The sequence below is a fragment of the Ursus maritimus genome, unplaced genomic scaffold, assembly GCF_017311325.1.
Source record: "Ursus maritimus isolate PB19 unplaced genomic scaffold, ASM1731132v1 scaffold_8, whole genome shotgun sequence".
Lineage (NCBI taxonomy): Eukaryota > Metazoa > Chordata > Mammalia > Carnivora > Ursidae > Ursus > Ursus maritimus.
The window spans coordinates 80,598,010-80,616,777 of NW_024426996.1; the positions used below are offsets into that span (position 1 = coordinate 80,598,010).

The following is an 18,768-nucleotide window of genomic DNA, read 5'->3' on the forward strand; positions in this document are numbered from 1 at the left end:
ACAACCTAAATGTAGTCCCAATTCTACTTTAATATTTAAAATAAATTTTTAAAATGTGACCATATCATGCTGTTTGATCCCCAGGGCAGTGTAGAATAAGCCTGCAAATGCATTTCCCATGAACGTCATGTTTTTAGAAATAGCTTGCTATGTCTAAACGTACTTGGTAGGCTCTGCAGAATCGGACAAACAGGGGACGTGGTTTCCAGAGAAGCCAGATGAGGCAGCAGAGAATCAGCTGGCACGGTTTGTGCAGCAAGTCAACTTGCTGCTTTAAGGAAAACAACGGACCCGATTTGTGGCCAATCATAACATCTGAGCTTCCCAGCAAAAATCTGAATTTGGAAAATTTGAATCTGTCACTGTGGCCTTGAAGCTTCTCCATTCTGATGAGGATCAGTGGTGATAGTAACAAAGGTCATTTTTTATACCGAGTATCATCAGGAAGATCTGCACCACAGTACTCGGTGAGCCAGTATATTCCAAATGACCAACGTATGACGCTAGAAAACCACATGTGGGCAGATCCATTCAAAGCATGGGCTATACTGTTGGTTCTGAGGTAACAGAGTGCCGTCAGCTCAATGACATGCTTGCACTTGCAGATCCTACCCTGCAACTAACCGTTGAGAAGCTCAGGCTCCCATGTACTCTCAAAGAACGGCTGAAAAGGCTATTAGGATATTCCTCCCTTTTCCGAACATGTGTCTGTGTGAGGCAGGATTTTCTTCAACAACTTCTGCCAAAGCAACCTATGACAACACCACGAGTGCAGAAGCAGCGATGAGAATCGACGTGTCCTCTATTGAGCCAGAAACTAAGGAGATTTGCAAAAATGTAAATGATGGTCTTCTTCTTACTAAATGTGCTTTGGAAAATAATTCTTTTTTGGGGCACGTGGGTGGCTCAGTTGGTTAAACGTCCGCCTTTGGCTCAGGTCCTGGAATCCAGCCCCATGTCGGGCTCCCTGCTCAGCGGGGAGCCTGCTTCTCCCTCTGCCTGCCACTCCCCCAGCTTGTGCTCTCGCTCGCTCGCTCTCTCAAATAAATAAAATCTTAAAAAAAAAAATTTCCTTTTTATTTAAAAATGTGTTATTTATGATATGTAATGGGATCATTGTTTTAAAAGTGATTTAATACATAGTTTTAAATTTCTTTTAATTTCAACACAGCAAATATTGATAAAATCTACACACACAAAAGCCCTTCAGAGTCCTCAGTTTCTAAGTTTAAAGGGCTCCCAAGTCCAAAAATGTTGAGAACTACTACCTTGAGAGACTGACTTTAATTGTATTTTAACTTAGCTCTGTCCGTTCTTTGCACCACATGGATCACTGGGTGGGCCTGAAAGGATGTTGTTATACATTTGTGAACCTTGCTGGATCTTGACTTGAACACTACAACCATAAAAGAGATTTTTAAGGTAACTGGGAAATTTTTATACAGATTGGGTACGGTAATAAGAAATCACGGTTAGCTTTCGTGACATGACAGCGTACCGTGGTTACCTAAGATGATGCCAAGCCCACCATCTGTGTGTTGCCTGACTGAGTGTCTTGACCACTGTTAAGTAACTTGTGGGCTTGGGAGTGCTTCACACCCCACCAAACACTTGTTGAGACCACAAACCTAGGTAGCAGTTGGCTTATAATGACAAAATTTCTGGGAAGACGTCCTTCGCCTCCACCCACCCCGAGATCACAATGGGCACATGCCCTTGCTGTCCCTCCAGTGCAAGGGCCTCTCCTTCACCCTCACATGAGGAGGTGGCCATTTGTGGGCCCAGCACTAGGTGCCAATGCCACCCAGGGTAGGACTTAGGCGGTACCTCCTGTCTCCCAGGATTAGAAGTTCTTGGAGTGAATGCTAGCTTTGGAGCACACGAATTTCTCAGGATTCCAGCTTTCAGTTTGTTTTTCACCCCTAAGGCTTCTTGCCTTTCATGCCACCTCATCAATGTGTTGCAAAGCTTTTATCTTGTTTCAGTTTATGTTATCCAGTAATTCCATTATTTCCCATGAAGGAAAGAAGTAGTTCAGAGTGTCTTGTCTGCTGTACCACTGGAAACCAGTGTATAATGAAAGTGACATAAATCACTGATCAAACAACTATATTTTGTTCTTAGTGTTCACGAGTTTTTTCCAAACTACAAGAAAATATTTCTATGTAAATTGCTAGGAATTTGCTCCAATAAGCAGGGTCAAAATCAATTTGCTTGCTTCAAAAACCATGTTCCACTCTAACTTCCTGAGGAGGATCTGGGCTGCAACACCGTCTGGGACACAGCAGTAGCGCTCTTCACTGCTCTGCACAACGTTCATTCAGGCAGCCGGGAGGCACTCTTAACCTTGGCGGACTCCTCTCCCAGCAGACTCAGGAAGGTCCGAGGGTGTGGTCTCAGAAGAGGTGGCACTGGATGTGAACTTCTGAAGGGTGGGTACTTTCAGTGAGTCGAGGAGGAAGAGGGAGAGCTGCATGAGATGTGACATGAAGGAGTGAGGCACTGGAGGCCCGCCTGGCCCTGCTCGGGGCATGGGCATTCAATCCCAGAACCTCATCCTGAAGCAGAGACAGCTGTTCCTCCCGACTCAGCGGCTCCTTTTCTCACAACGCATGCTTTCCTCAAGGCTGTCGGGAGTTACTTACCGGAATGGCAAGGTCCATGAACCCCACCCCCCTGAAATTACTTGCAAAATGGTGTGTCTGTAAATTTTCCTGGCGAGAAGGTCTATCAACTTTAGAATCACATGAAGACCATTATATTTAAAATCTTAGGAACTACTGGTGCTATATGTTTCAAAATGTAGTTTCACCAGTAAGAAAGTACCCAAAACTACCCCAATGAAGTATCATTTAATAACAACATTTAGGTAATGGTGACCAAGTCCACAGACTATCAGCAAATTGGTATTTCTCTAACAGTCTGGAAAGCATGAATGACTGGTTTCTCGGGGAGCCTGGTCTCCCTGAAATCAGCAGTTGCACCGGCTGACACGGCTGACTGAAGCTTCTGATGCCCAGCTTGGCTGGTTTCCAGTAGTTGTGATTCTACCGCATGCCTCCTTCTACCCATGTGTGCTAATTTACATTGTGTGGTGGTCAGAGACCCGTAAGAACACACCTGCTTGTCTCCTTCGTTAGGACCACCAAATGGGGATGGGGATGGGGATGGGGGTGAGGGGTGGGGTGGGTTCTTACTGGACTCTGTGAACCCATCCTTAACCCAGGGTTGGACTGTGGAATCGATGACTGAAAGCCACAGGACTGGAAGCAAGTGCTCTCTATAGGAGTCATGCTCTGCGTGTGCACACTGACAAGAGTTAACAGCTTCAGACAGAAACCATCTCTCTTTCTTCTCCCTATTGACGCACACACTGGTCCTCACCTCATTTTGTCCCCATCTCTCGCTCCCTAGGCCTCAAGGTCTCCAAACTGTATTTCCATGATGTGTCACCCGGATATCAATCCACGCAACACTTTCATCCCAAAGCAAAGTCCAGAGAGAAGAGAAAGGGGAGAGGAATCAGGTTCTCTCCTTGGTGCCTGAACACCGCAAAGGAGGGGCCTGTGATGGCACACGAGATCAACACACAAGGCTCACACCAACTTCACCCGACCACAGTCGTCCTCTATAGTTCTTCCCAACAGAACCAGAGAAAGGCAGCCTTCTCTCTTACCAGCGTGCCAAGGAAGGTGCTGATTGTGCGTGCCGCCTGGCAGAGGGCACCATACTCCTCGAGAAGGAGAGAGATGAACTGGTGTGCCTGCGGAGGGCCCTGCAGGGCGGATGGTGCTTTCACTTTGGATGCAGCTGACAGCTGCCGGAGGAGTCGGACCTTCATCTCCAGCACATACTCTCTGGCTTGTTGTTCCAACCGCTGGTACAGCTGGTAGGGGTCCCTCTCACAGAGCCTGCACAGAGAAGAGACGAGTCACCGCTCACCCGTGACCCGCCCATAGAGGGCCCTCCACGGAACAGCTCGCTATTGGGGAGCAATGTTCTGAAGCCTTTCCACAGATGCCCACCCAACAATGGCAACAACCACCATCTTCTCGACACCTGAGAGAAGTGTTATCACCCCACTCGACACAGAGGAGCCCAGGCACAGAGAGCGTCGAGAACTACAAAGTCATCAGCTAACTGACAAAAAACCCCGGTATTTACTCAAAACTTATTCTGCACTAGCACTGTGTCTCACATGTACTGACCGGGTTATCACTGAGTTAATCGCTCAGCTAAACACTGAAGTCCACACGGGCTGGGCAAAATGCTGGGAACTCACACAACCAGCAGGTGGCAGAGCGTACACACCGGCACCTCAGCAGCTGTCTTGAGAGGGAGGCGCTTTCTCTCAGGAGCCTGAAGACAATTAATTCTCAATGCCCATGTGTTAGGTGAAAAGCAACCATCCCAGCTGGGGTGATACCGGGCCTGGAGGACTCTAGAGCAGACTGTGCTGTCCTTCTTTCTAGGAATTCAGTATATAATCCAAATGGGCTTGTATTATTTTTACAATCAGAGGAAACTGTAGAAACAACGTCTCTTTTTAAGTTAACCCACAAAAAAACCAATGAAAGTGAGTAAAATTAAACTGAAGAGAAGGGAAAAATTAACATGTGCCTTTCTACCAGGCCACAACAGCAGTTAACATTTGTATGAATTTCTTTCCTGACCTGGAGATCATCTACTAAAGTGGCTGCTGCTTCTCACTGTGCACTTTGGAGGAACCTGCCGACGGAAACCCAGGACCACTGGGGCGACGACAGTATCTGTCTGAGAACCGCCAGCAGGAGGAAGCACTTGAGGCCAGCACTTTATCAGACACGAGTTGTAAAACATCAAGCTACAGTTCCTGGATTTTACATAATGGATCCTTTTACCTTCAGGGCACCACATTTGGTCAAAAGAAAAGAACGTAAGTTGCCATCTATTCCAGTTTTAAATTAGTGCACCACCTAAGTTATAAAGACAAGAGGCAAGTAAAACCCAACAATGGAGCATGGGAAGTCTTGCACAAAGACTAGAGAAACAAAAACTAGAGAAACAAAAACTGATGGGCTTCCCACTGGGGTCAGCACATTTCAGAAAGATATATTAGTGTTTTAGCGTAGCAATCACAATTTTAATTACCAGTACAACTGACCTGTGAAATAGAATGTATTTCATCTGTTAAAGGAATGCCACAGAAGACTCAAAATGACAGAGGGACAACCAAACTTGCAAGCAGACCAGATGTGAATTAAACATCCATTTTGTTTTATTTCTTTGTCCATTTCTGTATGTTAGAAATTTAATGAAATGGCCACGTGGTCCTTCCGCAAGTCGATTTTTTTAAAGCTGTATGACCAAGAGGCAGGAAGATGCCAAAGACGCTGTGGCGGCTCAGCCATACGTATGTTTAAAAACACTGGCATACGTGCGCTGAAGGCTATTCTACGGTGGCAAAGCCGCAGCAGCGAAGAAGCCAAGGAAATAAACTCTCCGCCCTCACGACGCTTATGGCACATGCACAGAGATGATGGAATTCTGGGTAATGGTAGCAACATAATAAAAAAGAAGGCAAGGGGATAACGAGTGATGGCAGGGAGGCACCCAGGGTCTTACAAAGGGTGGCCTCTCTGAGAAGGTGACTCTGAAAAGTAATGTGAACAATGGAAGGGAGAAAAAAAAAAAAAACCCTGAGAAAGGAAGAACACTGCAGACAGAAACAAGAGCAAATGCAAAGGCCCTGTGGCGGGAGCAAGCGTGGCCAGCAGAGGAAGGGTGGGAGCCAGCACAGCTGGAACACAGTGAAGAACAGTCTGAGGGCAGCACAGGACCATGTAGGATGCCAAGGGCCACAGAGAGGAGGAAAGGGTTATCACCACCAGCTGTACAGACTCCCAGAAATAGGCTTTACAAACATCCCTCTCCTGATGTGTATTGGCATGTAAACAACAAAAGCAGCCGCGCTCTTGGAGATGAGGACGAGGGCAAATACAGCATATCTGATACAGACAGACTTCCAGCTGGGGGTGTGACATTTCCACATTCTTAACACTGTATTTCACTATCAGGGCGATGCTGTTTCCCAAACCTCAGCAATCCCCGTTATCAGCTTTATACTCTCTAACATCTCTCAACGGCACTAGTACCTACCGAGTGTTTTCCTTCAGCTACCTCTTACTCGACTCCAGCAGCTTCCTAAGCATTGGTAGTCTATGAAGTCATGTGCCTGAACGGCAGGTTCTTTGTTTTTTCCTCATATTCACTAGGAAACCTAACTTCTAGAACAGGCACACACAACCCAGAGCCATCTCCTTTAACGCTGGGGGCTCACAGGTCAAGCCCTAAACACACTGGCTGGATTTGTCCACTAGTTAACAGAACCCACAGCCAAGCACTATTCCTAGCTACAGGATAAACTGTACTGTACAGCAAATAAGACTCTATGAAACCCCCATTCAAAATGAGAGAAAAAAAACCAAAAGGAGAATCGATCCATGTAATGTCTAGCTCAAATTCATCCCTTTTATTTGGGACATTTCAAAAAAAAGAAAAAAAAGATGCTACAAACTATAAGAAACAATAAAAATCATGCCCACCTCAAACTCTGTACTGTCACCGGGCACAAGGTGTCTGCTGAAGAACTGACACTGAGTCGTAAGCCACTCCCACCTGAGAAACACCACGCGGACAGGCCTGGCTGCAGCGGGCTCTCCACTCTGCACCAGCGCGTCCTCAAACTGCCTGACCTTGTGGAAGTTTTTTCTCACCTCAATACTGGGATAACTGCCTGTTCTCCTTGGGTTGATTACATGCAAGAGGGCTTGAGAAAGTGCTCAGCATCGTCCCTGGCACAGTAAGTACTCAGCAAGTAATACTACAGTCACTCTCAACACTAAGAAATGACAGAAACATGTCGATTCATTTTTTTTATTATATAGGCAATAAGCATTTCATCAGAATTAGAATTTGAAACTTTACCCATAGGGCTTGCTTCTGGCAGTCTGTCTGCTGAAGACTGGCAGTGCACCGGGGGCTGAGCAAGCACAGCCGAGCTTACTGGATCCTGAAGGGAGAGCCCACCCCCAGCACAGGGGAGGCTTCCTGGGCGGCAGGTGAGGGAGGGACATGACAAAGGGGCAACGTGTACCTATCCACGAGCTCCTTCACCCCCTCCTTGTCGGGCACGAGACTCTGGTCTTGGTCGTCAGCCAGTGGGGTCCCCGCCTGGCGGTAAATGCAGCGGACCATGTAGCGCACTTCTGACCAATAGTTCTGCAGCTGCTGAGGTTCCCGGTCTGTCTCTGCCGAAATCTCTCTGTGAGACGGCACAAGAGCAAGGAGGTCAGGGTTCGTGGACAGTCTGGGTCACCCTTCACCCTCCAGACAGCCTAAAGGGATGGGGGAGGGACTCCCACCGGCACCCTCCACCTTGCTCAGCTCCTGGAGCTGGCTCCCATCTGCTGTGGCGCAGGGAGGCCTGATGACCAGCACGGGCTTCAGGTGCCCGCAGCTGTCTGGTTCCCCAAACCCCCATCCCCAGGAGAGTACAGCCCTCCTCGCACAACAGGAGTGAACACACCTGGCGCCCCATGTCGAGACCGCCGATGCTCCCCTCCATCTCGAGGTGCCCATCAGGCTAGGCTGCTCTCACGCCCCATGAAGCCCCTGCTCCCCACTCGGCTGCACTGGCTTCCGTCTTGAGCTGAGCGCAAAGCCAGTTCAGAGGCCCCAGGTCCTGGCCTCTCCTCCCCTCTGCCCTTCAGCAGCTGCAGTGCCAGCCCGCTCAGCCTCCCAGGGAAGGCGCAGCTCTCCCTCTACCCAGGCCGGCCTTAGATTCTAATGACTCCGCTCTGCCTCCTCTCCCCTTGAGTACTGGCTTGCTCCTGTCAGCCCTCACAGGCAGGGACGCGGAAGAGCCTCATCCATCTGGTTCTTCTGCTTGACACAAGCTCCTGTCTCAGTCTTCAGGAATGGCTCAAATGTCTGCCGTCTATATGGAAATGGCCCCTTTCCCATTACAGCTCCAGCATGGGGTCAGGTTGGCCCTGCTCCCGTCTGTCCCGAGGGCGCACACTGGTACCTGCGCTCGCTGCAGGCCTCACAGGCGCACGCAGTGTCTGAGGGGGCAGCGCCCAGCCCCGCCGAGGGCAGCGTCTGCGCACCGAGGGCTAGCCTTCCGCCGCCTGCCTCCGGCTGAGACCCACCAAGAGGGGAGTGAAGAAGAAAGTCTTGGCCCTGCTTGAAAAAGAGAACAGAATAGACTATGTTCAAATGTTCATGGTACAAATTTGTTATTAACATGTCAGGAAAATGCCTTTTAAAAACAAATTTAAACTTAGATACGGACAAGATCTCCAATGACGTCATCTGGGTAACTTTCTCTCTGACACCCAAGGATTTTGTTTGCAACCAATTATTTATTACCTTTGGAGGGTTCTACCATAATCTCATGAAGACAGTCAATAATATTTCTTTCATGCTTTAGAAAGAGCAGCTCCACTCTCAACGTCCTCATCAGCACATGCAACGACCAGAGCATTGGGCACTTCCTCCAACTGATGCCCCACACTCGCCTGGGATGGCGCTTAGTGCAAAGCTAGTGGCCACTGCAAGCCCAGCAGGAAGTAGTGGCCTTGCAGAGCAGAGGCCTCTGGCTCCGTGGAACCCCACAGCTGTGCTGCCTGCTCTGAGGGACAGGAAGCTGGAGAAGAGAATGTTCTGGGCAAAGACGCCAGGATGAAGCAGGCTCCAACCCTCATGCCTGGAACCCAACAGCCCCTAGAAGGTTCCATCAACAGCCATTACAAGGAACATAAACACAACCTTTGCCACCCCCCCCCCAACTCCCCTTTCTCCTATCTTGGGACATGACCCCACACCCACTCAGCTGGCATACTGTTCCTCAGTGACAGGACCTGAGGTATTCTATTACAATATGGATACATGGGCTCCAGTCCTAGAGCGGATGATCCCCATGGTGAAGAAAGGGCACTAAAAGGGCAGTGCTGGCAGCCCCACAGCCATCACCCCACCAGCCTAAGGAGAAGGGCAGAGCCACAGGAGGGGCCCGTGAAAGGGAGTGCACACACGTGAAGAGAACGGAGACAAGCCGTTGGAGGCTGTGGCCTCTGCTGGGTGCTTGCTCAGGGTGGTCAGACACTTGAGGCACCACCCCAGCTTGCTACTGGATGAAGCACAGGAAACTGGGCCTGTCACGTGCCCCTTAGAGTTCGGGCACATGGACACGGGAGGGAGCAGCAGTGAGCCAGCCTCCATCATATGGTAGGCCAGGTCCCAGTCAGCTCCGAGAGCGGGGGCTTGCATCATCAAAGAACCCCACCTGAAAAAGTTCCTGCTAAGTGAGTGGGTCCCAGAATTATACCAGGGGCAGAGCAGGGGTAGGGTGACACAGGGTCTGAGGCAGACAGTGAGGAGTATGCACCGAAGTCTAGGAAACCCTAAAGAAGGGCCTCTTACAAGCAAGAGCCACTCACCAGTGGGACACCTGTTAGGACCCTGGGCCCTGGTCACCAAAGAGAACCACAGACAGCCTGTAAAGAATGGAGACCCCCCCCAACTCGTCTTGCCCAGAGCCCCTTCTCCAACCAGGCAGAGCAGGGAAGGCCAAGGAAGCAGGACAGGCACCACTGCCCTCCACCCCCATGACATACCCTTGGTGATCCCTGAGGGCCCTTGTTGACACCCAGCGGAGATGTTCTGAGAGAAGGGAGACACTCGAGTTTTCCGCAGATTGGACTAGACTTCCGGAAAATGAGACGATTCTAATACCCACGGCGATTAGAAAGGCTCGACAGGTCTGACGGCAGTGCTGGCAGAACCAGGCTATCCCCCCAGAGCAGCAGGTCCATGCACTGCACGAAGGAGGTTTCCTCTCTCCTCCACGCCCCTCAAATCCAACAGCAAGGCTCCCCGGGCGACTCCAGTCCTCAGCAGATGCACGATCTGCTCCTGCTACTCCCTCCACTGCTTCCAACCAGTCCAAGCCACTGTCACCTCTGCCTGCCAACCGTGGCAGCTCTCTGCCGGTACCGTTGCCACCCACACTCAAGGCCCTTCTGCAAGGAGCAGCCAGAGTGGTGGTTCAAGTGGGAGAGACCCTGTCACTCCCCTGCACAGAACCTTCCATATCACTTAGAAACAGACTCTAAATTTCTTACCAGTCTTACCAGGACACATTTTTGCTTCCTTCACTGCACTTGAGTCTTTGCCTAGAGCACTAATCCACTAAATCTGTGAATGGCCTGACAGACTGATGGAATTCTATCAGTCACATCTCATCAGGGAGGCAGGTAGAGCCAGATATCAGTTTTTTTGCCTCTCTGCTCCAAATCCACCCTTCTCTGCCCTGTTGTGTGTCAGAGCAGCACCCAGCAAACACTGCTCTTCGGTCAGTGGTGCTGTGTGGGGGCCTTGCCAGCAGGGGGCGCTGGAGGGACACTGCGGAGGCTTCCCAGTCCCCTCCGCTCAGAGGCTTGAGGGGGACTGAGCTGCACACTCCCGTGACAGCCTGCCAGACCAAGCCTGCAGCTTCTCAGAAACTGCCCCGTCACCCACAGACCCTCTCCCAAGGGTGTCCTGCCTGGAGTCCTCTCCCTAAGCCACCTCTGCCTGGTAGTGGCTGCTCCCTAGATGCGCCAGGGCCGGACTCTTAGCATTCCCTTCCCAGATATTTGTAGCTGATCTCCTGTTACTAGTTAACAGTCTGTTCCAGATGCAAAAGTGTCCCCGTTCAAATTACTGGTGTGGGTGCCCATCTCCTGAGCTTAATCACCCCTGTTCATCTCTTATGTCATAAACTGCTATTTGAAATCTTGGGTGTTTCCCTTGTTTTCTCATTTGGTTTTTGTTGTTTTGTTTTTTACCTGTCTTCATCACTGGAAGCTCAGTTCCACAAGAGCAGGACCCTTTCTGTCCTGCTCACCGCTGTACACTAGCACCAACGATGCTGCCTGACACACAGGACAGACTCAGAACAGCAACCAAGAACCTGGAAAGTAATATTTCCTGGTGACAAGGGATGAAATGAGGCCTTTAAAAATAGCACATGATGACTATATAGTAAATCCTTAAATGTGTCACCTTCTAGTACTCATCTTATACAAATTTAACTTCAGTTATTATGTTCTGTTCAAGTCCAACACAGTTGAAAAGAATACCACAAAATCCACAACTCAACAACGTAAAATACGCAAAGTCCAGCATCCAATGACAAAACCAAGGAAAACAGAACACATGACCATGAGGGAAACCGATCAATAGAAACAGACCCCAAAACAACAAAAATGATGCAACTAAAGGACAAGAATCTGAAACTAGTGATTATAAACTCTGTATGTAAAGTAAAGGAAAACATAAACATGACGAGGAGAGAAAGTAAAGATGTAAAAAACTGGCTAATGGAACTTCTAGAGAGGAAAAATATATCTTACAGCAGAGTATCAATAAGTGTGAAGCAATAAAAAATCCAAAATGAGGCACAACAAAAAACAAGACTGAAAAAAAATAAAGCATTTCTAAAACAAAACTCAAGATGTCTAACATGCGGGTAATGGTGTCCCAGAAAAAAAGGTTATATGAAGAAATTGTTGAAAATTTCCAATATTTGATGAGACTGTAAACTGGCAAATGTTAAAAGCTCATCTAAACCAAAGTACAATAGACAGAAAGCAAACCACAACGAGGCACATCAGTAAAAGGGCTGAAAAGCAATGATGAAGTACACATCTGAGAAGCAGGCTGCACACAAGACCAAAGACAAGGATGACAACACGCTTCCACCAGAAACTAGGGAAGCCAGCAAAGAAGTGACCAACAACCTAGAATTTTGAACAAAAAATAACTTTTTAAAATGAAAGCAAAAGAAAAGTTTTCAGACAAACAGAAGCTCCCCTACACTACAAAAAATGTTAAAGGCAGCCCCTGAGGCAGAAGAAGAGCCACAGATGAACAGAGCTACATGCAGGAGTGAAGAGCACCAACACAATAAAGGGGGAGGCAAGGACTCTTCTCATTTTAAGACTTTTAAGAAGATAATAGACGACTGCACAACTGATGGAACTCGAGAGTATAATATTTTAAGGCACTTAATACTACATAGTAAGTATATAATATTCTTTGAAAGTAGAAGTTGAAAAGTTGAAGATATATACTGTCAATTCTAGAACCACTAAAAAAAATGAAACAAAGTGATACAGGTAATAAGCCAAGAGGCGGTAAAATAGAATCATAAAAAATATTCAAGGGGCGCCTGGGTGGCTCAGTCATTAACTGACTCTTGATCTCAGCTCAGGTCCTGATCTCAGGATCAGGAGTTCCAGCCCTGCGTTGGGCTCCATGCTGAGCATGGAAGGAGGGAGGGAGGGAGGATGGAAAGAAAGAAAGAAAGAAAGAAAGAAAGAAAGAAAGAAAGAAAGAAAGAAAGAAAGAAAGAAAGAAAGAAAGAAAGAAAGAAAGAAAGAAAGGAAGGAAGAAAGAATTCAGTTAATCCAAAAGAAAAGAAAGAAACAGAAGGAAAGAGCAGCAAACAACAGATGGGAAGAAAGGAAGAAAAAAAAGAAAAAAACGAAGATGGTACATTTACATCCAAACATATCAATAATTACATTAAAGGGAAATAGTTAAAATTTTCAATTGTTAGAAGAGATGGTCAGGTTGGATTAATAAGCAAGAGCCACCATGTTTTCTACAGTGGATTATAAAGACACAGGTAGGTTAAAAATAAAGGTTGGGGACATACTGCACGCAAATACTAACTTAAAAAGGCTGGGTAGCTCTATGAATATCAGAGAAAGCTGGCTTTAGAAGAAGGACTGTTAGCGGCAATGAAGGAGATGATGTTGGTAAAAATAAAATAAATAGTAATAATGATAACATGACTGATTTAACAAGAAGCAGTAACAGTGGTAAATATGTAAGCACTCTAATAACAGAGCTCAAAATACATGGAGCAGGAATTAAAAGGAGAAATACACAAACCCACAGCTGCATGTGGAATTTCAACAGTCCTTTCAAGTGACTGACCTAGATGAAAACATCAGAAAGGATGCAGAAAATGTGAACACTACCATCAACCAATTTGAAGTAACTAACATTCTTAGTACACTCTTCCTAACAACAGAATACAAATTCTTTCCAATGCACACAACATTAACCAAAACTGTCCATAAAACAAATCAATACATTTCTAAAAACTGAATCATATATTACGTATGTTCTCTGATTACAACAGAATTAAGCTAATAATAACAAAAAGGGGGTCAAAAGGTACAAACCTCTAGTTATAAAATAAATAAGTCACAGAAATATAATGTGCAGCATGGCGACTTTGGTTAATACTGTACTGCAAATTTGAAAGTTGCCAAGAATAGATCTTAAAAGTCCTCAATACAAGGAAAAAAACCTTTTTTTGATAACTGTATGGTGTGACAGATGTTAACTTTGTAATATATACAAATAATCGTTACATTATACTAAACTTATAGAATGTTGTGTCAATTATACTTCAATTACAAAAAGGTATCTGAGGGGGCACCTGGGTGGCTCAGTCAGTTAAGTGTCTGCCTTCGGCTCAGGTCATGATCCCAAGGGTCTGGGATTGGGCCCCATGTCAGGCTCCCTGCTCAGTGGGGAGCCTGCTTCTCCCTCTCCGCCCTGCTCGTGCTCTCTCTCTCTCTCTCTCTCAAATAAATAAAAAGGAAAAGAAAAAGAAAAGAAAAAGGTATCTGGTTTGGAAATTAAAAAACACAATTCTAAATAATCCATGGGTCAAAAATAAATCACAATAAGGGTAATTATAAAATACTTCTAACACAACGAAAAACACAGCATACCAAAATTTGAAGGACGCAGCTAAAGAAATGCTTAAATAGGATTTTATGAAATTAAACAAATTAACTATGAAGTTGAAAGAAATAATAAACCTAAGAGCAGAAGTTAATGAAACCGAAAAATCGAAAGTCAATTCAACCAAATTGTGGTTCTTAACTTAATAAAAATGATAAACCTATAGCCAGGCTTTCAGGGAAAAAAACAGACAAAACTCAAACAACTAATGTCAGGAATAAAGTGGCAGGGTCAAATCACTACAGATCCCACGGAAATTAAAAAAACAGGTAGGAGAATATTCTGAGCAACTTCACGCCAATATATTTGATATAAAATGGGCAAATTTCTTTCTTCCCAGTTTTGTTGAGATATAACTGACATACAGTACTGTATACCTGTATGTACTATACAGCATAATGACAACGACTACACAAACTTCTTTAAAGACAAAAATTAGTAAGACACACTGGAAGAGATAGATAGCCTTTATCAAATACATTGAACTCATAGTTCAAAACCATCCTAATAAGGCAATTCCAGGTCAAGATAGCTTCACTGGTGAATTCTACCAAACATTTAAGGTAGAAATAATACTAACCCTATACAAACTTTTCCAGAAAACTAAAGAAGAGAGAATACTTCCTAGTTTATTCCACGAGGTATTACCCTGATACCAAAACCACACAAAGATATTGTGAGACAAGAAACTTACAGACTATTATCCTTCGTGAATACAGATGCAATAGTCCTTAACAAAACACCAGGAAAGCCAATATAGCAACCTATGGAAAGGATAATACATCATGATCAAGTGTGGATTATCACAGGAATGCAAGGTTCATTCAACATTTCAAACATCACCATAATTAATTTTGTTAACAAACTAAAAAAGAAAAACTATCATTTCAATAGATGTAGAAAATGAATTTGACAAGATTAAATATCCATTCATGATAATCCCCAGCAAACTAAAAATAGAAGTAGACTTCTCCCACCTGATATACAATATCCTACAGCTAACATCATACTTAATAGTGAAAGACTAAGTTCCTTCCCCCTAAGACTGGAAACAGGGAAGGATGTCAGCTTAGACCACTCCTATTCAACATCATACTGGAGGTCCTAGCCAATAAAGTAAGAACAAACAAACAAACAAAACAAGACATACAGACTGGAAACAAAAAAAATATATTATTTGTAAATGATGTGATCATCTATGTAGACAATCTTGAGGAGTCTACCAAATAACCAACAGAACAAATAAATGAGCTCTCACAGGATACAAGGTCAATATCCTTGTATCTCTATGTATTAGCAATAAACAATTAGATAATGAATTTTCTTAGACATACCATTTAAAATAGCAAGAAAATACAGAATACCTTGGAAAATTTTTAACACACTATGTACAAAGCCTGTACATTAAAGACTACAAAACTACTGTAAGAATAAATTTAAAAGACTTAAATCAATGAAGAGTCATGCTACATTCATAGACTGAAAGACTCAATATTATTAAGATGTCATTTTTCGGAGCCTGGGTGGCTCAGTCCATTGAGCAGCTAACTCTTGAGTTCGGCTTAAGTCATGATCTCAGGGTCCTAGGATAGAGCCCTGCACAGGGCTCCCTGCTCAGAGAGGAGTCTGCTTATCTCCCTCTGCCTCTCGCCCTGCTCATGACAGCTTGCGTTCTCGCTCTCTCTCAAATAAATAAACCTTAAAAGAAAAAAAAGATAATCTTTTCTCCCCAAATTGGCCTATAGACTCAATAAAATCTCAGCAGGCTTTTCTGTAGAAACTGGAAGACGATTTTATTTTATTTTATTTTATTTTATTTATTTTATTTTATTTTATTTTATTTTATTTATTTATTTAAAAGATTTCATTTACCTATTTGACAGAGACAGAGACAGCCAGTGAGAGAGGGAACACAAGCAGGGGGAGTGGGAGAGGAAGAAGTAGGCTCATAGCGGAGGAGCCCGATGTGGGGCTCAATCCCATAATGCCGGGATCACGCCCTGAGCCGAAGGCAGACGCTTAACCGCTGTGCCACCCAGGCACCCCTGGAAGACGATTTTAAACCTTATATGGGAATGCAGAGGAAACAGAAGAGCCAAAACACTACTGAAAAAAGAACAAAACTGGAGAACTTCTACCTAGTTTCATGACTTACTATAAAAAGCTTCAGGAATCACGACTGTATGGTACTAGCAAAAGGATGGGTATATATGTAAAGTGGAAGACAGAATCCAGAAGTAGACCCACACATTAAAAAAAAAAAAAACCTACTGATTTTTTACAAAGATAGTAGGTAATTTAACAAAGAAAAAATAGTATTTTCAGCAAATAGTTCTGAAACAAGTGGATATCCACATGCAGAAAGGATGAACTTCAACCTTACTTTACAAAAGCTATAAAACTTCTCTCAAAATGGATCACAGAGCAAATGTATGAGCTCAAAATACAAGACATCTAGGAAAAAAAAAAACAGTGAAAAATCTTATAACCTTGAGTAGCAAAGATTACTTAAATAGAACACAAGAAGCCCAAATCACTTAAAAATTGATAAAATGGACTTGATCAAATTTAAAAATTTTGCTCTTCAAAGAATAGTGTTCTGCAATGAGAAGGCAAGCCACACACCAGGAGAAAATATTTGAAAAACACATCTGATAAAAGGCTTGTATTCAGAATATACTATAGAGATCTCTCACAATTCAATAATAGTTAAGACAAACAACCTAATTAAAAATAGGCGAAAGATTTGAACAGCCATATCCCCAAAGTGATACAGATGGAAAATAAGCACATGAAAAGATGTTCAGCAAATCATTAAGAAAATGCCAAACAAGCCACTAGAATGGCTACAATTAAGGACTGTCAATTTATCCAGGCTTGGTAAGGATACAGATCAACAGGAACTCTCATACATGGATGGAAAACAGTATAATAAGCACTTTGAAAAATTCCAAGACAGTTCCTTAAAATGTTCATCATACACTCACCCCATGACGTAGCAATTCTACTCCTAGGTATTTATCAAAGACAAATGAACTATGTCCACAAAAGGCTTGTACTCAAATGTTATTAGTAGCTTTACTGTTTGTTTCTGGTTTTTTTTTTTTTTTTAAAGTAAGCTCCACACCCAGCGAGGAGCCCTAAGCAGGGCTTAAACTCACGACTGTGAGATCAAGACCTGAGCTGAAATCAAGAGTCAGATGTTGAACCGACTAAACCACCCAGGCGCTCCTGAAATGTTACTAGTAGCTTTACTGTTAATAGCCAAAACCAAAAAACACAAAGGTCCTCTATTGGTGAATGGATAAAGAAATCGTGCTTCATCCGTACAAAGGAATACTACTTCGAAATAAAAAAGAATTAACTACACAGATATATGCAACAACACAAATGAATCTCAAAAGCATTATATTAAGCAAGAAAAGCCAGAGATCCCCATTTAAATTATCTTTCTCTGAGGCTGATTCGTTCTGTCTTCCCAATCTGACAGTTCTGAGCAGCAGAGATACTGTACCAGCAACCACTTTCTTGATGCTCATGGTGAAGGAACTTTATATGTTTGTATTAGGAGCCAAGACCCAACAGGGCAAACGTTCAAGATACAAATATTAGCAAACTCTTAAATGACTGGTTTAAATTGAGACTATATGCCTTGATGAGACCCACAGGCAGATAACTGTCGGGAGAACCTAGTTCCTTAGTGTAAACTGCAAGACTCTATTTCAATGGTGTATATGAGAACCAAGACACAGTTGTTCAGAATCTAAAGAAAGCCTTTAAAATGACCTTGAAAACAGAAAAACAGAATATTAATTTGCCAAGTAGTCTTCCTTGTGGCAGGATGCCTGAGTGCTACACAGACTCCTTCACAGAAACAATAATTCTCCCAAGTATCATCTCCCACGCCCCCACACCAGACTTAAATTTTTCATTACTTAAACATACACAAGAGTAAAATGAAATATACCTTATACTTTTTAAGCCTTTGTGTAATTCTAAAAACCCAAGCTGGTCTACAACTTAAAGTTTTAAAAACCTAAAAATCATTACTCAAATTAACATTATTGCAAAAAGACAGATGATTGATTAACTGAAACCAAATTCCTAACTTTCAACATAGGCCTGTTTCTGACTAAGTAGCAGGCTCTTTGGAGTCAGGCCCGTATTCATGTAGGGCTCTCTACAAATCATCTCGACCATCCCACCTCTCTGCCTGTCTCAATTTCTCCCGCACAGAGCTGGCCATACCATCGGTGGGTCTTTGCTTGGCCTCAGCAAAGAACTTAAGATTTAAGATAACTTATATTCCTTCCTCAGTAGCCTTGACAAGCAGTGCACCCAGGCTCACCAGGTCACAGAAGGCAGGAGCAAAAGCCCTCTGATACACAGCAGGCCCTCCAACAATGCGAACAAGCCCTCCCCCATTACCAGAATACAAACAAAAACTGTTTTAACTGTCAGAGATTTCACAGAATTCCATGAAAATACATCCACAGCCTCCCAAGCTGTAAACTCTACTGTGTAGGATGAGGTCCTAAAACATTATCTTCTGATATAAATTAAAGGCAGGCTCATTCCTTCATCCAAAAACCATCCACGGGTGCCTATTCTGTGCCGGGCCTGGGGAGACACCCTGAGCTGGAGGAGACAGGAGCCAGGACAAAGCGGCTGGGGTGGGTATGTGCAGCACAGGCCCAGTGGAAGGGACGATGCGTGCCTGTGGGAGGGGGTGAACCGAGCAGGTACCTGGAGGCTTGGCTTCTGCTGAGCCTGTGCAGCCACCCTGCCCCTTCCCAACGAGCCCTGCCTTGCTCTCCTTGTCCAACAAGCACATGCTGGGGATGCAGGGATGCTGCTGAGGGGGGATGCAGGGATGCTGCTGAGGGGAAGGTGCTGGGTGATGGGCAGGTCAGGGCC

General features: G+C 44.7%; 1 protein-coding gene across 3 annotated transcripts in view; it reads right to left on the reverse strand.

Moving 5' to 3' along the window:
• Positions 1-18,768, reverse strand: part of LOC103676619 (E3 ubiquitin-protein ligase RNF4) — a 207,227-nt gene that overhangs the window by 67,418 nt on the left and 121,041 nt on the right. For 2 of the 3 annotated variants that reach the window (XM_040625117.1, XM_040625118.1), the window contains exons 6-8: positions 8,069-8,226; positions 7,136-7,303; positions 3,677-3,911 (exon numbers count right to left, since the gene is read on the reverse strand). In XM_040625117.1, the coding sequence (XP_040481051.1) occupies positions 3,677-3,911; positions 7,136-7,303; positions 8,069-8,226 (561 nt within the window). The remainder of the gene's footprint in view (positions 1-3,676; positions 3,912-7,135; positions 7,304-8,068; positions 8,227-18,768) is intronic. The other variant, XM_040625119.1, reaches the window with a different exon arrangement.